This window comes from Pistacia vera, unplaced genomic scaffold (assembly GCF_008641045.1).
Source record: "Pistacia vera cultivar Batoury unplaced genomic scaffold, PisVer_v2 Contig197, whole genome shotgun sequence".
NCBI classification, from domain to species: Eukaryota; Viridiplantae; Streptophyta; class Magnoliopsida; order Sapindales; family Anacardiaceae; genus Pistacia; species Pistacia vera.
The window spans coordinates 574,259-599,283 of record NW_022195998.1 but is presented as its reverse complement, the minus strand read 5'-3'; the positions used below and the strand labels follow the sequence as shown (position 1 = coordinate 599,283).

Sequence of the window (25,025 nt, the reverse complement as noted above, 5' to 3'; positions counted from 1 at the left end):
TTTTAAAACTTCCTTCCCATGATGTCATTATGATCGTGATAATGACGTTTTAATGTAAATAACACATGTACATGTATATATGCATCATAAATAAATAAGCATATCATATATCAATATAAAGAATCTAAAATAAAGAATTAATGAGTAAGTTAAATATTATCGACTCCTTTGTTGTATTATTCTCCTCGTCATATACTCTCCAAGTATCTCAAGTGTAATACCTTTAGATCAATACATATAGAATACTCTTTAAGTATCCCAAGTGTGGTACTTCTAGATCAACACACATAGGATCACACGTTGATGGGGATTATCCCACTACAATGGAATCAAGAACAATTTCTTATTTGGGATGGTAGAGAATATGAAGATTAAACACTAAGAAGAATGGCAAAACAAGTTGCCAATATTCTTGGATGTGTTTTTGGTGGTTAGGTTTTTTTTTTTTTTTAATTACTATTCTTCTTCTGTTATCCATTATGTACAATGAACCCTAAGCCTCTTTTAAATAGCTGCATAATGTTGGATTAATAGACTATCCCTAGAGTATCGTATTTCAAATTAAGTTATTCTCTGTTGTGTTAACTAATAACTAATTTTAGGCCCATTTTGGTGAATCTCATACAGCTACTTCACAAGACTTACGTCTTGGACTTACGTCTTGGTGCCTTCATGGAAGAACGTCTCTTCCAACCTAACTCCGGGCATAGTTTATTGATGTAAGGAACTTTGTTAAGATCAATTTCGAAAGGTGCAATTTTAAGACAATTCTTTAGGCCACCAAAAGACATACGCGAATTAAATACAGTTGCGCTACTAAAGATGATTTCTTCTTCACGGTTGGCGAGTGGAGGAAACTATAACAACCTCATTGTATTCTTTTTACGGAAATTACTCTCCCAAGTTTCCTCTTTTTCTTCTCTTTTCCTCTTCTTGTACTTCCACTTTGGTGGGTTGTCGATGACGCACCAGTGACATGGATTGGTTTCTACTTCAGCAGACGTGGAAACATAAAGCAAAAACAATTTGCCTTCAACTTTAATCTTCCTCCGGCGAGCCATTGCTTCCCTGCTCTCTATTGAAAACTATTTCGGTTTTAAATAGTGTTAATACAAATCCGAAACAGAATCTTATTCCTAGTTGGTAAAGGAATATCGTATTATTTGGGTCGTCTGAACCCAACCTATCAAGCCGCCTCTAATTTATATCCCATTGGTAATCTTCTAAACATGGGCTTTCTTATGGGCCCCAATTTATGAGGAAAAGCCGTAATAGATACAACTGTCAGCTGCGGACCCAATTGATTTGTCTAGTAATACATTGGTGCACTTAACACAATATAGGATGTCTATATTGGCAGGAACCAATCCAAACGAATTGCTCAAGTGTCTTTAGTAGGAGAGTTTGGATTATTATTATTATTATTTTTTTCAGTGACCGGGTGTCCGAGCTAGTTGGCGTATACTTCAACTAATTTCTTAAGGTCCTAAAGTTGACAGCACAATAAATCCTCTTAGTGATCATCCTTATTAGTTATTAACAATTTAGATAGATCGAACTCAATATCTCTAAAATAATATATTTAAAAATTCTAGTTGATTATTGAGTCACTTAATGGTGGTTTAAGGTTTAGATTATTGTCTTATTGAGAATAAGTTTTTCCTTCATGAGAACATAATCGTAATTAATTAGATTAGATTCGAGTAAACAAGATAGAGACGAGCAAGGCGAACTTTTTTTCAAGTCAAAGATGTACTTAGCAAGAAAACCATTGGTGCATCAATAAAGAGAAGAAAACAATAGCATTTAGTATTGAATATTTCATTAATTCCACAAAGAATTTGACAAACCAATGAAGAGAAGCATTACAATTCCAATTTCGATGGTAGTTGACTAGTTGTTGACTACCTTATTAATCTTTTTTAACTAATTAAACAAGTAATTTTAACTGTTCAACAAGGAAATCAAATCAGAGAGCGGAAGTGAAAGGCACGCTGGTGGCCGGCAACCAAGAATTTCCGGCAAGAAAATTCCCGACGGTGAACTGGTTAACTTGGGAGGCGCTAGTAAGGACATGATAGCCAGCCCACTTGACCCTATTTGCAGTGGATGAACCAGAGCCGGTGTTCCGGTACTCTGCATAATACAAAGTGCTGAGAGCAAAGTTACCATCCCACTCCATCCACCCAGCTGGGTTAATTAAGCTACCGAGATTTGTTGTCATGAAAACAGTTCTCGAATATTCTTTCCATGGCCTTCCAAGATATGTTTTAACGGAGCTTTCCACTGGCTTCAAATCAGAAGCAGGGGTAACGACGCTGTTTTGTATAATGATTCCAGTGTTTTGGTTAGGATCAGTCCTCCCTTGGGCTGTAATAGTGTTGGTTTTGTTGGGAGGATTACGAGGATAAATGTTGCAGTTTTGGAAGACAACGGCAGCATTCCCAAAGATAAAATCAACAGTTCCATAAATGTCACAATCTCTGTAGAATTGTCTCTCTGAATGAACGTAGAGAGTGTCTTGATATCCTACAAAACTGCACCTGTAGAACACAGACAGATCTGAACCAGAACGTAAAGCAACCGCTTGGTGATTTTGTGGACCAGCAGTGTTGCGGAATGTTATGTCTCTACCAATGAACCCGTCTCCTACTACAGCTGAAATGTCACACAAGAAAAGAAAAAGAAAGCGATTAATATTCAATCTGATGTAAAGTTCATCTGTAGGAATTAATTAACCCAACTTTGACCTCCCAATTGAGCATTAAATTACATTTCATTTTTATCTTGAATGTTTCAAAGCTCTCTAGACACCTAACCCAACTGTGACCTCCCAATTGAGCATTAAATTACATTTCATTTTTATCTTGAATGTTTCAAGTTCTCTAGACATCTATGTATTAATTTAAATTATTTCTATAATCAAATACAATAATCCCTATTAGCATCCCTATCAAAATCCAGACTTCACCAACTTTACCGTTTATGACTTTTGGAAAACTCTAGATTTCTAGCAATAGAAATTAATGATTTGATTATAAGCAGGAGCATATATTATATTATATCAATCTCTGTTACACATTAAATTAGTTTCAAAAAGTGAAATCAGAGTATGAGACTTCTTTAATGGCCACAACCTTTCCATACATACATAAGACTTGTCGCAACTGAGTAATTATTGTTCGTTCTTGTTGTCAAAGCAATTATATCAGGCACCACAATTGTTCGAGAACCGGACCATCGAAATCTATGTCTATATAGAATTTGATATATATATATTAAGTTTTTAATTAACATGCAAAACTAAATCAACACGTCTTCCTTATTAAAGTCCTCAAATCTATGGTCTATACTCTATATTCTTCTCTTTCTATACTAGTACTGTTACCCGGTCACTTAAAAATATTACTAATATGAAGATTGATTTCCACAAAAAAAAGGTATACATATTTTCAAAATATTTTCAGCATTCATACTATATATATATCACTATGGATTAACTTAATATATGAACGTAACGGCTTATGTCAGATTTATTAGTACAATTAAATTAAATTTTAATTCCTTATTTATATTACGATATACCAAATTACCAATATCAACTCGACATGGAAATTCACAAAAATAATTAATTTGATCGACCTCAGAATCAGTCAGAAAACTCATTTGACAAGTATTCATTGAATTTTCACAATGATGCGTTGGTCGAGTAATTTTGAGCTTGAGTTTATTTTATCTGTGTGGTGACATACTTTTAAGTGGACACATAAAGTTAACCTTATATATTTAGCAGATAGAAGTTGATGACTCACCAACAGTTGCTGAATTGAAGGTCGAAGTTCCTCCTCCAACACTTTTGCTCCCGGTAATGATAGTTTTGCCAATGCCATCTCCCACGAACATAATATTTGTCAATATGCTTCCAACCTCTATATTCTCATTATATGTTCCTGCCTTTATGTAAATCACATATCTCCCACTACCTGAACGGGATGAAGCTGCGGTTATGGCCTCATTTATCGTTTTATAGTTCCCAGAACCATCGTTGGCCACCACGATATTTGCCTGAGAAGCCGGTGATGTAGTCTGCAATAGCTTCCTGTCACCGGGCTTTACCCATTTTGGGAACCCATTTTTGTAGCTAGGCTTACTGTATGGAACTTTGTTGAGAAACAAGGTGTTACTAATTAACTTTGACACATTATTTGACATCAAGGGTAAAAGATAATCGGCCACCCCAAGTTCAATGAAACCGGCTCGGCATGTCTCTAAGTTGGTTAGAGCCGTGCTGAGCCATGTTTGTTGATCATCTTGGGTGCACTTGGTGCTTGGGTCTATGGTTTTGTTGAGCTTGAGGGTTGTTAACTCGTACAACTTAAGACAGTCGTCCCACGCAACCTTTTCAAGCTTGTTTCGGCACTTAGGGCCGAGATTGTACGTGTGTGATTCAGCATTCTTGGCGCGTTCTAAAGCAAGTTTCATGGAAATTTTGAAAAAATCGGACTCATTATGGATAGGACTGTGATCAGGGTTATGAGACAAAAAGTACTCACATGGCTGAGGGTTTGGTGTTTTGCTGCACCATGATTTTACGTCATTTGCACTGTAAGCAAAAATGGTCGGGGACAGAAAAAGGAGCACAGTTGAAAGCGTTATAAGAGTTGGAGGAGCCATGAATGACTTAGTTTTGATGTTGTGTGTTAAGGCTAATGTGTGTAATAGATAGTGATAGAGAGCTCGGTGTTTTATGAGGTTTGTGCAGGAAATGAGTGCTAACCGCGTTGCTTTATATAGAAAAGAAACGTAGGTAAGAGGGAATGAATCATGGGGCTTGTTAAGGGAAAAAAAAATATTATTTTACGCAGTAAATCATTCTCTATTTGTTGTTTTAATCTGTTACGAATAATTATTTGGTAAACCATATTCCAAATTTCTTTTGAAGAGTAATAATAATGGACTTTTCTGTGTGTGCTGACTTGAGGGGATGAAGCACGCTGTAACCGACCGGGGAGGAAGGAAGCGTGTTATTGACATGTTCATATTCATGCAACATTAATTTGCATGAAATCCATCATACATGGTAGCTGGCAACCTGATTTTTTGGGGGCCCGGGCTGCGCCCATTTATTCTTGAATGCTAATTGATACCAAATGGGTTTAAGGCATTTAACCTTAAACTCATTCAATTCTTTTTTTTTTTTTTTCTTTTTATATGAACAAAAAGTCTCAGTAGTTCGAGATAGAAAGTCAACGAATAAAAGATATAATCAACTTAATTACCTTCTTAATTAAGTTCTAACTATAATATATAACGTCCACCTCGAGGTACGTAATTTTACTTATGTCTTTATACCATGTTAAAGAGTAAATATAAAAAAAATGAGAATATTAAAGAAATTCAAATCTGAATTTTATTTAAAGAAGTGTAAAAAGATAAAAGAAGAGAAGGTTGTTGCAATAGAGAACCCGTGAGTGACATAGCCCCGCATGCATACCGCCTTTAGTGAGCGGCCTCATAATTCAGAAAGAAGAATTTTATAGTCTGTTAGAAGTGCATGTGGATGAGGATTATACCCAGAATTAGAGAATACACTCACATAGCCAGGGTTCCAAATCTATGCCTCAACCGAGTCCGATCAGCAAGAAAGAATAGAAAGAAAGAAATACAGAAAAAGAAATAGAAAACATAATAAGAAAAAAATAGAAAAGAAAATGCACATTCTATGCATTTGTGCATTTGCATCATATATATGCATAATACCATGCTCATTATCTTGAGTAGTGGGAAATTAGAACAGAGATAAACAGAGAATGAATAGAGAAATAACAGAGAATGAATAGAGAAATAACAGAGAAGAATAGAGAAGTGTGATATAAGGAAAGAAATTCTGAAATTAAGCAACAGAGAGAGAAGCATAGCATAGCGGATTTACTTACTAAGCAATTAGTGTTTACTTCGTTGTTTTCAATGTTTTTGCAGGTAATAGGTGAGATGCGGTTGCTTAGAAAGTCACACAGCGAAAAGGTTGGACAACACTGTCGAGTTGATGTTTTGCGACTTTATTATATTTTATAAAGATTTATATTTAAAGAAAAATTAGTTATGGATCCATTATTTTATCTTCATCTATATATATATATATATATATATTGAGTTTTACTGTTATTTTTTTGGTATACTAACCAGAGAAAAAGTATTACAAATATTTAGTCAATGATTAAGATATAATGAGGCCGTCCAGTGCTTTATATTTATGGTAAACATATAGCCTCCACAAGTTGGTATGCGTTTGAACTTTGAATATGGAGATAATATAATGAGGCCGTCCAGTGCTTTATATTTATGGTAAACATATAGCCTCCACAAGTTGGTATGCGTTTGAACTTTGAATATGGAGATAATATTGGATTTGGATATATAGGGTGAAGAATTGATCTGATATCGTGATTAATAGGCCAAAATATATATTAATGATGCAAGTAGGCTTACATAATTGATGAGTTAATTACCATAAACTAGTAGAATATTATACCAATTTGCTATATATAAATATTTGACTACCAATCGTATGATCCATTAAAGCATATATTATTATTGAATGGAAGCTCCTCGGTCATATCTTTTCATTTTCATTTTTTAAAGTTTATACATGCAAACAAACACGGCATTCCTGCTCGTGGTTGCAACATATATCCATTATTAACAACTCATGAGTAATTGAGTGATCAAATATGGATTTTTAGGTGTATTATTTAGAGGTTTTGAGTTTGATTCTCTTTAATTACTAGTAAGAACAGTCATTTGAGATTTATTCGATCGTTAACTTCAAGTTAACGATAGATTAATTGAAATACGTGCAAATTAACTTGGACACCCTTGATCAATAAAAGAAAAGGAAAAAAAATAACATATATCCATTATCCGAATAGGATTGATAATGGGAAACTCTTTTGTTGATAATTTTAAAATTAAAATTTTATATGTATAGTTTATTTATAAATTAAATCGTTTTAATTAAGAAGAATCTAGAATGTGCAATTATAATTTCCACTTTCCAGGTTCTTTTCATTGAATTTTCTCACCCAAGAGTCAAAGGTTTTGTGCAACACATTATCATAATTAATAATGTGATTAGTCTCTTATAAATGTAAAATGTTATCCAAAATCATATTTCAAGTCTAGATTATGAAGAGAAATGGAGTTAATTAATGGTAGCTAATTGAATATTATAGTTTAAACACAGAAAATTAAAGCAAGCCACCCACCCATGGGTTAGCAGTAAGGACGAACGAAGGAGATTGTGCATGGTTTCAACACTTTCACCCATTATTGTCCTTGGGAGTCATGACGGTTTTCATGAGAATTAATCGAATTATACGTAAGTTGGTTCTGAGTCTTCAGACACTCCAATTAAAAAAAAAAAAATTCAAAGGCAAGCCAGTCAAATAACCCCGCCCAATAGGCATACCTGTCCGTTAAATAATTTGACAATGCTTCTTTATTTAGTACTTGTGTCATGTCGTGCCTCACGCAACCAAGTCTTCATCGAGTAATATATATAACTAATTAATACTATAAATACAATTTCCTTTTACAAGTTTATGTATATTAATGTAATATAATTCTTAAATTAGATATCTTAATTAATTTTGTAGTTTCACTCTTTAAAATTTCAATTATTTCATGTCACATCAATTTATAAATTTAGCCGTACATGTATTTTTAATTAGTTCCATACCAATCAAACTATTTACTATTTTTTGTTTCATAATAGATTTTCTTCCCTTATGTTATAAATCTAAACGTAGAAGTAAAGGATGATAAGTAATTTAATAAATTAAATATTATCTGAAATTTGGAGGGCCATCTTTGCCGGCCGGGACAAAATTTGGATAACACAACTCTGGTCATAGACATGCAGTTTTTGTCATGAATCATGAAGTTTTCAATATGTATTTTTCTGGTTAGAAAGATAACCTCAAATGGTTGAATTTGATTGGCGAAGTCTGACTCTTCTCATTACTGTACTCAAAACTTGGTCAAAGGGACTTAGTTTTACAGTTATGGGGAAAGAGCTTTAATATTCAAAAACCACGTCCTCGATTAAACACCCTAGTCAAAACAAACTAAGTCAATAACGATATATACCCCATAACTAAACCTGAATTTTCCATACCTAATGAGTTTGATTTATTAAACTATGAGTTTGGAAACATAAATAAGGCCCTACACTGGATTGCTACATTGATAGGAGGATTAATATGATATGCATAAATTAGTTCAAACACTTTAATTTTCACGTATATATTATATTCAATAAAATACATAATTATATAAATACTATATTAACAATTATTTGTGTCTATACGAATTTAAGTAGTGAATTGGACGGTGATGATCGATGGATATACACGAATACGTGTGCACGTCTATTAAGATTTGCCCAAAAAGGAACAAAACAAGATTTCGTGCTCGAGTTTAGTACAAGTTTGGTATAGATTGGGTAGCCGTCATTACTTTGAAAGTACTAAATTAGGTTTCGTTTGGATTAAAAGTGATTTAAAATTTGGTGATCAATATAATAATCCACAAAATCACAACCATAATAACATCATTATCATGATCAAATTTAGTTTTGATTTGACTTTCTTTGTAGACGAAAATACTAGAGCTAACTTCTGTCTTGATAAGTCAAAAGACGTAGCAGCCCAGGGCAAAATCAGGGATAGTTCGTAGTAGATCACCAACATTGAATTGGTTGATTTTTGACTCATCAAAAATCATGATATCCCCCAGTTGGCTATCTTCAGATGAAGTTTATTCCTTCACGTATGTGTGAACTGTAAAGTGAATATTCATGTACACGCATCTTCAGAACCTGAAAAATAATTATAGAATCAGTCTTGACATAATCTTTTCAGATTTATCGCTAATCATAATTTAAGAAAGCCAAATTTAGCTACCATGAAAGTCACACTGAAAGTGAACTCTCAATCTCTATCGTGCATGTGACAATTCGTCGTTCATAATTTGGTAAGAAAAACAATACCCAATTAAATGAGAATTCTACAGGGTCTCTTTCAGAAAAAGTCTATTGAGAAAATTGGAAAAACAAGTCCTGTTCTTTGACCTTTGAAAAACGGAAAAGGAAAGTATTTTGCCTATGCGTTCAAGTTCAACATATCTTGTATTTGTATGGACAAAATTCAAACTTCAAGATGAGCGTTACCAACAGTAGCCAACATGTCGCTCATCCAGAATGCCAAATCACTCGTGCCTAAACTCTAATTTTGACATGTTCTTCATAAACAGCTTTAGCCTTTGGGTTCATATCAATAAATGCTTCCCTCACCGCCTGCTGCAACCTATAAGCACGTTTAATTTTGAGGTTATAATATTTTCTTTTTTTTTGGTGTTCATTACATACAGTATTACGTTAATTAATTAACGATTCAATTACGTTTGTGATGGACACCCATGAAAGCTTAAGTGATGGTCCAAAAGCAGACATTTGGCTATTACGGATTTACGGTCCATGTGTTATCGTGTTTGCTTCTTCACCTCGTTCCATAAATGAAAATGTTGTAAATACACTCTACTCAAATCAAGCAAACATCAACCAATAAACACACAATCAACGTAAACCAAACAGATTCAACACACAGTATTTACCGTGGTTCACTTGTTCAATATTGAACAAGTTACGGCCACGTTGAGCTCTAAAATATGGATGCTCACTGCACTTACTATTATGATCAAGAACGGTTACAACCCTCAAACTCTCTTCCCTTTACAAGATTTCAACCAAGATCAACTAGGCTTTAGAATAACAAAGATAAACCTACAATCTGAACTAAGAACTTTACACCAGGTTCCCACCACACTAAGAAACACAACTTAATAGACATATTATCCGTAGATTTACACTCACAGAAAACTCTAATCTTCTAACTTAGAGAGATAGAGAGGAAAATCGCGTTGCTTCGAAACTGAAGGGCCATCTGCTTTTATAGGTTTGACTCAACTTAAGTCCTCAGCCATCAGATCTATTTTCAAACCAATGATCAGGATGAAGTCTCGGCTTAAGTCAAAACAGTGTCGCATAAGGCTTCACATTTAATAGAAAACAAACAATTTAATGAGATAAGTTAATGCTTGATATCATCACTCGATCTTTACAATAAAAGGCCTAAAGAACACTTAATCCAAATTATAAAAATTTAACAATTCAATTACGTTTATGATACCCACGAAAACGAAGAAGTGACACTTGATCCTCCAAAAGCAGACGCATGGCTACGACGGTCCATGTGTAATTGTGTTTGCTTCTTCACCCAGTTCTATAAATGAAAACAAACTGTTAAATGAGATAACTTGTTGCATGTCATCGTCACTCTTTACACGAAAATGTCTACTTCTGTTGTTACCTTTCTCTTCCTTGTAGCCATGGCTACTACCACCTCTTGCACTCAAGAATTGGAGGTGGTTCAAATGGCCCGATCCACGGTCTTGCAAGCGAGGAACTGGGCTCGGGCTTCTGTTACACCAAATGGATTAGAGTTGGACCAAGATTTGAATTCTCATAACGAGGCTTTAACTGATTGTGCTAAGCTCTATGGTGAGTGTGAGTCCAGGCTCGGTCGTTTGCTTGCGGGTAAGAACCACACACTTGATGATGTTCGTACGTGGCTAAGCAGCGCGCTGGCGCACCACAGAACTTGCTTGGATGGATTGGAAGAGAGGGGATATGTTCAATCCCATGCAGAGACTCATAATTTGACTATGTTTCTCAGTGAAGCCTTGCAACTGTATAGGAAGAAGGTTAGAAGGGGCAAGAAGCTCACTTGGTCCCAACAATTATTTGCCTACAAAAATTTTAAGCTCTGATTTCCTTCTATGTAAATATTTCTATGTGTTTTAGACTCCAGTTAAACTTAAGTATGGAGTGAAAATGGTCAACATTTTCAAGTTAAAATTAAATTGTCTCCTGAACTATTCTATTCTGGTACAAGTAAATAATATGGGTGCGTTGGTTAATATATATTCCTAATCCTATTCTCCAAATATTGCTGGGCACATTATTCTAAAAATATTACTATATATTTTTAATTATTTTTAGACCCCTTAATCTTATTAATTTCATAAATACACCCCAAAAAAAGTTTAAAAATTAACAAAAACACCCCCATCAACCCATACTTGCCAGGTTCTGATAACCACCGTCCGTGGCAGCTAGAATCTGTACAACGACCTACACCACGACGGCATTGACCGATAGTTCACGATTTGGCCGTCAGTGGTGGCCGGAGTCTGGCACTGCAGGTGGTGGGGGTGTTTTTGTCATTTTATATGTTAGGGTGTTTAATTAAATTAGTAAACCTAAGGGTTTTTTTATAAATTTTTAAATTTTACTTCGTAATACTCCCCTATTCAACTACTCAATATTATTTTCAAAATTTTATCCAAAATAATGAATCAAACGCACCCATGAAACTATTAAGTAGACTATAAAGCAAAAGCTTTAATTTCTTATTGACTTGCTGATTTTTTAGGACCACCAGCCCCAGGTAATGCAAGATTCAATCAAAATGGTGGAATTTTAGCATCATGGAGTCCAGCAACTTCCAAGGCAGACTTTGTTGTTGCACAAGATGGCTCTGGCACACACAGAACAATTAATGAAGCATTGGCTGCACTCGGCAGAATGGGTAATAGGCGACCCCAAAGAGTAATAATCCACGTAAAATCCGGAGTGCATAATGAAAAGGTGGATATCAAACATCACATGAAGAACATAATGTTTGTTGGCGATGGCATTGGTAGAACCATTGTTACTGGCAGCCGAAATGTCCCAGATGGTTCTACCACCTCAACCTCAGCCACATTTGGTAAGAATACATTGACTTAGCGAAAATCCATTCAAGTTTATGCAGTTCGATTTTATTAATTGGGTCGTGGTCATGGGCAGGTGTATCAGGGGATGGGTTTTGGGCAAGGGACATGACATTTCAGAACACGGCTGGTCCCCATAAACACCAAGCAGTGGCTTTACGAGTCAGCTCAGACCTCTCAGTTTTTTATCGTTGCAATTTTATAGGTCACCAAGATACACTCTATGTGCTCTCTTTAAGACAAATGTATCGTGATTGTCAAATACATGGCACCATTGATTTCATATTTGGTGATGCCATAGCAGTGTTTCAAAACTGCGACATCTTTATAAGAAGACCAATTGATCACCAAGCAACTATGATAACAGTACAAGGAAGAGACGATCCCAATGAAAACACAGGAATTTCAATTCAAGGATCGCGTGTTAGGCCATCTCATGAATTTATTGCCGTCCAACATTTGTTCACGAATTACTTAGGCAGGCCATGGAAAAAATACTCCAGGACAACTTTCATAAAGACGGACCTTGGTGGTATTATTCATCCAAAGGGTTGGACAGAATGGGATCGGAGTTTTGCTCTTTCCACACTGTATTATGCAGAGTATTTAAATACAGGGGTTGGTGCCTTTACTGAAAATAGGGTGAATTGGCCCGGTTTTCATGTTCTTAATAGTCCCCAGCAGGCTAGCCCTTTTTCGGTGAGAAGGTTCATTCAGGGGTACTCATGGATCCCTGCCACAGGTGTGCCGTTTTGGCCTGAAATATAAAAAGGGCTTCTTCAGCACGACTTTGTATCATACTACATATATATGTTATGTAATAATGGTTCTATTTTCTGAGTTGCCACTAAATCCATAAGTTTTCTAGTTAATTATCTGATGGTAATGGAATGGTTTAATTGCATTATGATTAAAAATAAGAATAAAACTTTGCAGTTTAGTTTAATACAAGCAGAAGATTTTTTTACGGAATTCCTTAAAAATTGTATTTATCCTATATTATTTAGTTGACTGTCGTGATATATATAATTAAACTCTTTAATTCTTCGAATTAACTTTAAGAAGTTCGGGAGAACGACTTATACATACCCAATATTTGTCGAAACGACAAGTTGGTACCCAAAAGGTTTTGAAACGACAAATGGGTACCTTCCGTCATGTTCTGTTAGTGATTTTCGTTTGATAATAGTGAAAAGACTAAAATGCCCTTGAAAGTTTAATTTTTAGTTTTTTATAAATTTAAAAATTTCTAAAAACCCCCTAAGTTTGCTAATTTGACTAAATGACCCAATATATAAAAATTTTATAAAATAACAAAAACACCCCGCCACCCACAGTGCCAGATTCCGGCCACCACCGCCGGAATCTGGCCGGAATATTGTGTTACGACACAGAACCGTCGGATCTGTGTCGTAACACACCGATCTGGCCTTTTCCGGCCAGATCCGCCACGGATCTGGCCGGAAAAGGCCAGATCTACGTCTGGCCTTTTTTGGCCTCGACGGCCAGATCTGGCCTTTTCCGGCCAGATCCTCCACGGATCTGGCCGGAAAATGCCAGATCGAGGTGTTACGACACAGATCCGATGGGTCTGTGTCGTAACACAATTTTCCGGCAAGTTCCCGGTCTCGACGGCCGTAGATCTGGCCTTTTCCGGCCAGATCAGCCACGGATCTTGCCGGAAAATGAAAGATCTACGCGTTACGACACAGATCCGATGGGTCTGTGTCGTAACGCAATTTTCCGGCCAGGTTCCGGCGGCGGTGGCCGGAATCTGGCACTGTGGGTGGCGGGGGTGTATTTGCTATTTTATAAACTTTTTATATATTGGAGTATTTAGTCAAATTAGCAAACCTGGGGGTTTTTTAGAAATTTTTAAATTTATAAAAAACTAAAATATTAAACTTTTAAGGGCATTTTAGTCTTTTCACTATTATCAAATGAAAATCACTAACAGAACATGACGGAAGGTACCTGTTTGTCGTATCAAAACCTTTTAGTAACCAACTTGTCGTTTCGACAAACCTTGGGTATCAATAAGTCGTTCGCCCAATAAGTTCTGCTCAAATCCGCTTATCTCGAGGGGCTGGCCCCTCCCCCTTGAACTACCTCTTGGGCGGCGGGTCTTTGAGAGTTAACGAAGTGCCCCGGTGGCATATATATTTCTACCTAGTAATTCACTTGTAACTTGCTGCGCAATCCAGCATTAATTGAAAAAGGAAAGTAAAGTTCGTGGTCCAGTAAAAAGTATACACGTAGCAAATGCTGACTTAATAAGTTAATATCATAAATATATTAACGGAAAAACTCAAACAAACAAATGAGCTTTAGGTACCTCCGTGTCCGCCATCTTTCCCTTCTCTGAACCCTAAAACCTCTCACTTTTACTCTTTCTCAAACGAATAAAACTAAACAGAAAGGGAAATCTAGGACACGATGGCCGGTGGCTCAGATGCGGTGGAGAATAATAGCTTATCATGTGTTCGATGTGGCAAGCCTGCTCATCTACAGTATGTATTTCATCACCTACTTGAAATTTATCTTCAATGTGGCAAGTTGAAAATTCTTTAACTATTAACATTTTGAACAAAATTGCTACTTATTTTTTTTATTATTTTTAGGTGTCCCAAGTGTATGGAGCTAAAGCTTGCTCGTGAAGGCGCGGCGTTCTGGTTAGTAATTCCTTTTATTGCGATATTTTTCTAAATGAAATCCTAAAATTAGAGATATCCGTAGAATTGCATTTTGAATAGTTTAGTTGAAATTTCAAGTTATGTAATCGGATTTTTTTTTGGTATTGATAAAGTTATTATTATAATTCTTGATAGTACACAAGATTGTTTCAAAGCTTCTTGGAGCTCTCACAAATCAGTTCATTTGAAGGCAAAGCTACTTGGGACAGGTACTCCAGGTGGATCAGACGGAGCGAATGAAGGTTGGTTATATTGCTTGAAGAAAGGACAGGGTCGAACTCCAAAACTTCCTCATTTTGATTGGACAGGGTATTTTTAAAGGATTTAGTTTGCAATAATATGCTACTTATATTTCTTTGTGTTTGTTCAGGTCAGGCAATTACGTCTGACTGTCCTTATGTGTTACTCTTGTTCAACAAGATGTTGTGATATGACAGCTACATGGTACCTCTTCATCTTATAAAGCTTTCTGATGAAAACCGTTTCTATTTACTAACTTCAAAATCTATGATATACTTCTACTGTTGATATTTGATTAAAATAGTCTTTTAATTTTTAATTTATTAAAGAAGTGTAAAAAGATAAAAGAAGAGAAGGTTGTTGCATAGAAACCCGTGAGTGACATAGCCCGCATGCATACCGCCTTAGTGAGCGGCTCACTCAATTCAGAAAGAAATTTATAGTCGTTAGAAGTGCTGTGGATGAGAGATTATACCCAAATTAGAGAATCACTCACATAGCCAGGGTTCAAATCTATGCCTCAACCGAGTCCGATCAGCAAGAAAGAATAGAAAGAAAGAAAAATACAGAAAAAGAAATAGAAAACAGAATAAGAAAAAAAATAGAAAAAGAAAATGCACATTCTATGATTTGTGCATTTGCATCATATATATGCATATACCAGCTATTATCTTGAGTAGTGGGAAATTAGAACAGAGATAAACAAGAAGATAGAGAATAACAAGAGAAGAATAGAGAATAAAGAGAAGAATAGAGAAGTGTGATATAAGGAAAGAATTCGAAATTAAGCAACGAGAGAGAAGAAGCATAGAGCGGATACTTACTAAGCATTATGTTACTTCGTTGTTTTCAATGTTTTTGCAGGTAATAGTGTGTTCGTTGCTTAGAAAGTCACACAGCGAAAAGGTTGGACAACACTGTCGAGTTGATGTTTTGCGACTTTATTATATTTTATAAAGATTTATTTAAAGAAAAAATTAGTTATGGTCCATTATTTTATTTCATCTATAATAATATATATATATTGAGTTTACTGTTATTTTTTGCGTATACTAACTGAGAAAAAGTATTACAAATATTTAGTCAATGATTAAGATATAATGAGGCCGTCCAGCGTTTATATTTAGTGAGTTTTTACTGTTATTTTTTTGTTATCAACCAGAGGAAAAAGTATCAAATATTTAGTCACTGATTAAGATATAATGAGCCGCCAGTGCTTTAATATTTATGGTAAAACATATAGCCTCCACAAGTGGTATGCGTTTGAACTTTGAATATGGAGATAATATGGATTGGATATATAGGTGAAGATGATTTGATATCGTGATTAATAGGCCAAAAATATATAATGATGCAGTAGGCTTACATAATTGATGAGTTAATTCCATAAACTAGTAGAATATTTACCAATTTGATATATAATATTTGACTACCAATCGTATGATCCATTAAGCATATATTATATTGAGTGGAGCTCCTCGGTCATATCTTTTCATTTCATTTTTTAAAGTTTTACATGCAAACAACACGGCATTCCTGCTCGTGGTTGCAACATATATCCATTAACAACTCATAGTAATTGAGTGATCAAATATGGATTTTAGGTGTAATTCTAGAGGTTTTGAGTTTGATTCTCGTATTACTAGTAAAAATGTCATTGAGATTTATCGTCTTAACTTCAAGTAACTAAGATTAATTGAATACGTGCAAATTAATTGGACATCCTTATCAATAAAAGAAAAAGAAAAAAAATAACAATATCATACCAATAGGATTGATAATGGAAAACCTTTGTTGATAATTTTAAATTAAATTTATATGTATAGTTTATTTATAAATTAAATCGTTTTAATTAAGAAGAATCTAGATGTGCAATTATAATTTCCACTTTCCAGGTTCTTTTCATTGAATTTTTTCACCCAAGAGTCAAAGGTTTTGTGCTACAACATTATCATAATTAATAGTGATTAGTCTCTTATAATGTAAAATGTTATCCAAAATCTTTCAAGTCTAGATTATGAGAGAAATGGAGTTATTAATGGTAGCTAATTGAATATTATAGTTTAAAACAGAAAATTAAAGCAAGCCACCCACCATGGTTAGCTGTAAGGACGAACGAAGGAGACTGTCATGGTTTCAACACTTTCCCCATTATTGTCCTTGGGGTCATGACTTCATGAAATAATCAATTTAAGTAATTGTTTGAGCTTCAACACTCCAATTAAAAAAAAAAAAAATTCAAGGCAAGCCAGTCAAATAACCCCGCCCATAGGCATAACCTAAATATTTGACAATGCTTCTTATTTAGTACTTGTGTCCTGTCGTGCCTCACGCAACCAAGTCTTCATCGAGTAATATATATAACAATTAAAATATAATACAATTTCTTTTACAAGTTGTATATTTGTAAATAATTCTTAAAAGATATCTTAATTAATTTGTAGTTTCACTCTTTAAAATTCAACTTTTTCATGTCACATAAATTATAAATTTAGATGTATTTTTAATTAGTTCCTACCAATCAAACTATTTACTATTTTTTGTTTCATAATAGATTTTCTTCCTTATGTTATAAATCTAAACGTAGAAGTAAAGGATGATAAGTAATTTAAAAATTAAATATTACTGAAATTTGGAGGGCCTCTTGCCGGCCGGGAAAATTTGGATAAACACAACTCTGGTCATAGACATGCGTTTTTGTCAGAATCATGAAGTTTTCAATTGTATTTTTCTGGTTAAAAGATAACCTCAAACGGTTGATTGATTGGCGAAGTCTGACTCTTCTATTACGTACTAAAACTGGTCAAAGGGACTTGTTTTCAGGATGGGGAAAAGCTTTAATATTCAAAAACCACGTCCTCTAAACACCCTAGTCAAAACAAACTAAGTCAATAACGATATACCCCATAACAAAACTGAATTTTCCATACCTAATGAGGTTGATTTATTAAACTATGAGTTTGGAAACATAAATAAGGCCCTACACTGGATTGCTACATTGATAGGGATTAATATGATATGCATAAATATTCAAACACTTAATTTTCACGTATATATATATTCATAAAATACATAATTATATAAATATATATTAACAATTATTTGTGTCTATACGAATTTAAGTAGTGAATTGGCGGTGATGATCGATGGATAATACACGAATACGTGTGCCGTCTATTAAGATTTGCCCAAAAAGGAACAAAACAAGATTTCGTGCCGGTTTAGTACAAGTTTGGTATAGATTGGGTAGCCGTCAAATTTTGAAAGTACTAAATTAGGTTTCGTTTGGATTAAAAGTGATTTAAAATTTGGTGATCAATATAATAATCCACAAAATCACAACCATAATAACATCATTGCATGATCAAATTTAGTTTTGATTTGACTTTCTTTGTAGCGAAAATACTAGAGCTAACTTTGTCGATAATCAAAAGACGCAGCCCAGGGCAAAATCAGGGATAGTTCGTAGTAGTCACCAACATTGAATTGGTTGATTTTTGACTCATCAAAAAAATCATGAATCCCGTTGGCTATCTCAGATGAAGTTATTCCTTCACGTATGTGTGAACTGTAAAGTGAATATTCATGTACACCATCTTCAGACCTGAAAAATAATTATAGAATCAGTCTTGAATAACTTTTCAGATTTATCGTATCTATTTAAGAAAGCCAAATTTAGTACCATGAAAGTCACACTGAAAGTGAACTCTCAATTCATCGTGCATGTGACAATTCGTCGTTCATAATTTGGTAAGAAAACAATACCCAATTAAATGAGAATTCTACAGGGGCTCTTTCAGAAAAGTCTATTGAGAAAATGGAAAACAAGTCCGTTCTTTGACCTTGAAACGGAAAAGGAAGTATTTTCCTATGCGTTCAAGTTCAAACATATCTTGTTTGTATGGACAAAATTCAAACTTCAAGATGAGCGTTACCAACAGTAGCCAACATGTCGCTCTCCAGAATGCAAATCACCGTGCCTAAACTCTAATTTTGACATGTTCTATAAACAGCTTTAGCCTTTGGGTTCATATCAATAAATGCTTCCCCACGCTGCTGCAACCTTAAGCACGTTAATTTTGAGGTTATATTTTCTTTTTTTTTTGGTGTTCATTACTACAGTATTACGTTAATTAATTAACGATTCAATTACGTTTGTGATGGACACCCATGAAAGCTTAAGTGATGGTCCAAAAGCAGAACATTGGCTTGATTTACGGTCCATGTGTATCGTGTTTGCTTCTTCACCTCGTTCCATAATGAAAATGTTGTAATACACTTACTCAAATCAAGCAAACATCACCAATAACACACAATCAACGTAAACCAAACAGATTCAACACACAGTATTACCGTGGTTCACTTGTTCAATATTGAAAAGTTAGGCCACGTTGAGCTCTAAAATATGGATGCTCATGCACTTACTATTATGATCAAGAACGGTTACAACCTCAAACTCTCTTCCCTTTACAAGATTTCAACCAAGATAACTAGGCTTTAGAATAACAAGATAAACCTACAATCGAACTAAGAACTTTACACCAGGTTCCACCACCACTAAAAAAACAACTTAATAGACATATTATCCGTAGATTTACACTCACAGAAAACTCTAATCTTCTAACTTAGAGAGATAGAGAGGAAAATCGCGTTGCTTCGAACTGAAGGGCCATCTGCTTTTATAGGTTTGACTCAACTTAAGTCCTCAGCCATCAGATCTATTTTCAACCAATGATCAGGATGAAGTCTCGGCTTAAGTCAAAACAGTGTCGCATAAGGCTTCACATTAATAGAAAACAAACAATTTATGAGATAAGTTAATGCTTGATATCATCACTCGATCTTTACAATAAAGGCCTAAAGAACACTTAATCCCAATTATAAAAATTTAACAATTCAATTACGTTTATGATACCCACGAAAACGAAGTGACACTTGATCCTCCAAAGCAGACGCATGGCTCACGACGGTCCATGTGTAATTGTGTTTGCTTCTTCACAGTATAAATGAAAACAAACTGTTAAATGAGTAACTTGTTGCATGTCATCGTCACTCTTTACACGAAAATGTCTACTTCTGTTGTTACCTCTCTTCTTGTAGCCATGGCTACTACCACCTCTTGCACTCAAGAATTGAGGTGGTAAATGGCCCGATCCACGGTCTTGCAAGCGCGGGAACTGGGCGGGCTTCTGTTACACCAAAGGATTAGGTTGGACCAAGATTTGAATTTCATAACGAGGCTTTAATGATTGTGCTAAGCTCTATGGTGAGTGTGAGTCCAGGCTCGGTGTTTTGCTTGCGGGTAAGAACCACACACTTGAGATGTCGTACGTGGCTAAGCAGCGCGCTGGCGCACCACAGAACTTGCTTGGATGGATTGGAAGAGAGGGGATATGTTCAATCCCATGCAGAGACTCATAATTTGACTATGTTTCTCAGTGAAGCCTTGCACTGTATAGGAAGAAGGTTAGAAGGGGCAAGAAGCTCACTTGGTCCCAACAATTATTTGCCTACAAAAATTTTGCTCTGATTTCCTTCTAGTAAATATTTCTATGTGTTTTAGACTCCAGTTAAACTTAGATGGAGTGAAAATGGTCAACATTTTCAAGTTAAAATTAAATTGTCTCCTGAACTATTCTTTCTGGTACAAGTAACTAATATGGGTGCGTTGGTTAATATATATTCCTAATCCATTCTCCAAATATTGCTGGGCACATTATTTAAAAATATTACTATTATTTTTAATTATTTTTAGACCCCTTAATCTTATTAATTTCATAATAACACCCCAAAAAAAGTTTAAAAATTAACAAAAAACACCCCCAAAACCCATACTTGCCAGGTTCTGATAACCACGTCCGTGGCAGCTAGAATCTGTACAACGACCTACACCCGAGGCATTGACCGATAGTTCACGATTTGGCCGTCAGTGGTGGCCGGAGTCTGGCACTGCAGGTGGTGGGGGTGTTTTTGTCATTTTATATGTTAGGGTGTTTAATTAAATTAGTAAACCTAGGGTTTTTTTATAAATTTTTAAATTTTACTTCGTAATACTCCATTCAACTACTCAATATTATTTTCAAATTTTATCCAAAAATGAATCAAACGCACCCATGAAAACTATAAGTAGACTATAAAGCAAAAGCTTTAATTTCTTATGACTTGCTGATTTTTTAGGACCACCAGCCCCAGTTAATGCAAGATTCAATCAAAAGTTGGAATTTTAGCATCATGGGTCCAGCAACTTCCAGGCAGACTTGTGTTGCACAAGAGGCTCTGGCACACACAGAACAATAATGAAGCATTGGCTGCACTCGCAGAATGGGTAATAGGCGACCCCAAAGAGTAATAATCCACGTAAAATCCGGTGATGATGAAAAGGTGGATATCCAAACATCACATGAAGAACATAATTTGTTGGCGATGGCATTGGTAGAACCATTGTTACTGGCAGCCGAAATGTCCAGATGGTTCTACCACCTCAACCTCAGCCACATTTGGTAAGAATACATTGACTTAGCGAAAATCCATTCAGTTTATGCAGTTCGATTTTATTAATTGGGTCTGGTCATGGGCAGGTGTATCGGGGATGGGTTTTTGGGCAAGGGACATGACATTCAGACAAGGCTGTCCCCCAAACACCAAGCAGGCTTTACGAGTCAGCTCAGACCTCTCAGTTTTTTATCGTTGCAATTTTATAGGTCACCAAGATACACTCTATGTGCTTCTTTAAGACAAATGTATCTGTGATGTCAAATACATGGCACATTGATTTCATATTTGGTGAGTGCATAGCAGTGTTTCAAAACTGCGACATCTATAAGAAGACCAATTGATCACCAAGCAACTATGATAACAGTACAAGGAAGAGACGATCCCAATGAAACACAGGAATTTCAATTCAAGGATCGCGTGTTAGGCCATCTCATGAATTTATGCCGTCCAACATTTGTTCACGAATTACTTAGGCAGGCCAGGAAAAAATACTCCAGGACAATTTCATAAAGACGGACCTGGTGGTATTATTCATCCAAAGGGTTGGACAGAATGGGATCGGAGTTTTGCTTTTCACACTGTATTATGCAGAGTATTTAAATACAGGGGTTGGTGGCCTTTACTGAAAATAGGGTGAATTGGCCGGTTTTCATGTTCTTAATAGTCCCCAGCAGGCTAGCCCTTTTCGGTGAGAAGGTTCATTCCAGGGGTACTCATGGATCCCTGCCAAGGTGTGCGTAATCCCTATTAGCATCCCTATCAAAATCCAGACTTCACCAACTTTACCGTTTATCTTTTGGAAAACTCTAGATTTCTAGCAATAGAAATTAATGATTTGATTATAAGCATAAGCATATATTATATTATATCAATCTTTGTTACATATTAAATTAGTTTCAAAAAGTCAAATCAGAGTATGAGACTTCTTTAATGGCCACGACCTTTCCATACATACATAAGACTTGTCGCAGCTGAGTAATTATTGTTCGTTCTTGTTGTCAAAGCAATTATATCAGGCACCACAATTGTTCAAGCCCGGGACCATCGAAATCTATGTCTATATAGAATTTGATATGTATTAAGTTTTTAATTAACATGCAAAACTAAATCAACACGTCTCCCTTATTAAAGTCCTCAAATCTATGGTCTATACTCTATATTCTTCTCTTTCTATACTAGTACTGTTACCTGGTCACTTAAAAATATTATTAATATGAAGATTGATTTCCACAAAAAAAATGTATATATATTTTCAAAATCTTTTCAGCATTCATACTATATATATATCACTATGGATTAACTTAATATATGAACGTAACGGCTTATGTCAGATTTATTAGTACAATTAAATTAAATTTTAATTCCTTATTTATATTACGATATACCAAATTACCAATATCAACTCGACATGGAAATTTACAAAAATAATTAATTTGATCGACCTCAGAATCAGTCAGAAAACTCATTTGACAAGTATTCATTGAATTTTCGCAATGATGCGTTGGTCGAGTAATTTTGAGCTTGAGTTTATTTTATCTGTGTGGTGACATACTTTTAAGTGGACACAAAAACTTAACCTTATATATTTAGCAGATATAAGTTGATGACTCACCAACAGTTGCTGAATTGAAGGTCGAAGCTCCTCCTCCAACACTTTTGCTCCCGGTAATGATAGTCTTGCCAATGCCATCTCCCACGAACATAATATTTGTCAATTTGCTTCCAACCTCTATGTTCTCGTTATATGTTCCTGCCTTTATGTAAATCACATATCTCCCACTACCTGAACGGGATGAAGCTGCGGTTATGGCCTCATTTATCGTCTTATAGTTCCCAGAACCATCGTTGGCCACCACGATATTTGCCTGAGAAGCCGTTGATGTAGTCTGCAATAGCTTCCGGTCACCGGGCTTGACCCATTTTGGGAACCCATTTTTGTAGCCAGGCTGACTGTATGGAACTTTGTTGAGAAACAAGGTGTTACTAATTAACTTTGACACATTATTTGACATCAAGGGTAAAAGATAATCGGCCACCCCAAGTTCAATGAAACCGGCTCGGCATGTCTCTAAGTTGGTTAGAGCCGTGCTGAGCCATGTTTGTTGATCATCTTGGGTGCACTTGGTGCTTGGGTCTATGGTTTTGTTGAGCTTGAGGGTTGTTAACTCGTACAACTTAAGACAGTCGTCCCACGCAACCTTTTCAAGCTTGTTTCGGCACTTAGAGCCGAGATTGTACGTGTGTGATTCAGCATTCTTGGCGCGTTCTAAAGCAAGTTTCATGGAAATTTTGAAAAAATCGGACTCATTATGGATAGGACTGTGATCAGGGTTATGAGACAAAAAGTATTCACATGGCTGAGGGTTTGGTGTTTTGCTGCACCATGATTTTACGTCATTTGTACTGTAAGCAAAAATGGTCGGGGAGAGAAAAAGGAGCACAGTTGAAAGCGTTAAAAGAGTTGGAGGAGCCATGAATGACTTAGTTTTGATGTTGTGTATTAAGGCTAACGTGTGTAATAGATAGTGATACAGAGCTCGGAGTTTTATGAGGTTTGTGAAGGAAATGAGTGCTAACCGCGTTGCTTTATATAGAAAAGAAACGTAGGTAAGAGGGAATGAATCATGGGGTTTGTTAAGGGAAAAAAAATATTATTTTACGCAGTAAATCATTCTCTATTTGTTGTTTTAAATTTGAATCTGTTACGAATAATTTTTTGGTAAACCATATTCCAAATTTCTTTTGAAGAGTAATAATAATGGACTTTTCTGTGTGTGCTGACTTGAGGGGGTGAAGCAGGCTGTAATCGACTGGGGAGGAAGGAAGCGTGTTATTGACATGTTCATATTCATGCAACATTAATTTGCATGAAATCCATAATACATGGTAGCTGGCAACCTGACTTTTTGAGGGCCCGGGCTGCGCCCATTTATTCTTGAATGCTAATTGATACCAAATGGGGTTAACGCATTTAACCTTAAACTCATTCAATTCTTTTTTTTTTTTTTTTTTTTTTTTTTTATATGAACAAAATGTCTCAGTAGTTCGAGATAGAAAGTCAACGAGTAAAAGATATAATCAACTTAATTACCTTCTTAATTAAGTTCTAACTATAATTACTAATATTGTAACGGCCACATCGAAGTATGTAGTTTTATTTATGTTCTTATACCACATTAAAGAGTAAATAGAAAAAAATGAGAATATTAAAGAAATTCAAATCTGAATTTTTATTTAAAGAAGTGTAAAAAGATAAAAGCAGAGAAGATTGTTGTAATGGGAAACATGTGAGTGACATAGCCTCTCGCATGCACGCCGCCTTTAGTGAGCGGTCTCAGAATTTAAAAAAAAAAATTATACAGTCCGTTAGAAGTGCATGTGGATGAAGACTGTACCCAAAATTAGAGAATATACTCACACGGCCAGGGTTCTAAATTCATGCCTCAACCGAGTCCGATCGGCAATAAAGAATAAAAAAAAAAAAAAAAAGAAATAATAGAAAGAAAGAAATACAGAAAAAGAAACAGAAAACAGAATAAGAAATATAAAACAGAATAAGAAAAAAACAAAAAAGAAAATGCACATTCTATGCATTTGTGCATTTGCATCATATATATGCATAATACCATGCCCATTATCTTTAGTAGTGGGAAATTAGAACAGAGAAAGAATAGAGAGAAACATATAAAGAATAGAGAAAGAACA

At 35.2% G+C, this 25,025-nt stretch overlaps 3 protein-coding genes across 3 annotated transcripts in view; 2 read left to right on the top strand and 1 right to left on the bottom strand.

The window, feature by feature from the left end:
• Window positions 1-1,785: 1,785 nt before the first annotated feature.
• Window positions 1,786-23,864, bottom strand: LOC116128100 (pectinesterase 2). The gene is made up of 2 exons (XM_031413773.1): window positions 22,933-23,864; window positions 1,786-2,658 (listed from the first exon to the last, which is right to left on the bottom strand). The coding sequence occupies exons 1-2, from the start codon at window positions 23,792-23,794 to the stop codon at window positions 1,970-1,972; spliced, it is 1,551 nt and encodes a 516-aa protein (XP_031269633.1). The 5' UTR covers window positions 23,795-23,864; the 3' UTR covers window positions 1,786-1,969.
• On the top strand, window positions 10,447-12,660 carry LOC116128102 (probable pectinesterase/pectinesterase inhibitor 36). Its single transcript, XM_031413775.1, has 4 exons — window positions 10,447-10,821; window positions 11,233-11,266; window positions 11,574-11,888; window positions 11,969-12,660. The coding sequence occupies exons 1-4, from the start codon at window positions 10,447-10,449 to the stop codon at window positions 12,658-12,660; spliced, it is 1,416 nt and encodes a 471-aa protein (XP_031269635.1).
• The window catches only part of LOC116128103 (methionine aminopeptidase 1A-like), a 28,965-nt gene continuing 18,184 nt past the window's right edge, over window positions 14,245-25,025 (top strand). The window contains exon 1 of the mRNA XM_031413776.1: window positions 14,245-14,316. The gene's annotated coding sequence lies outside the window, so the exon portion shown is untranslated. The remainder of the gene's footprint in view (window positions 14,317-25,025) is intronic.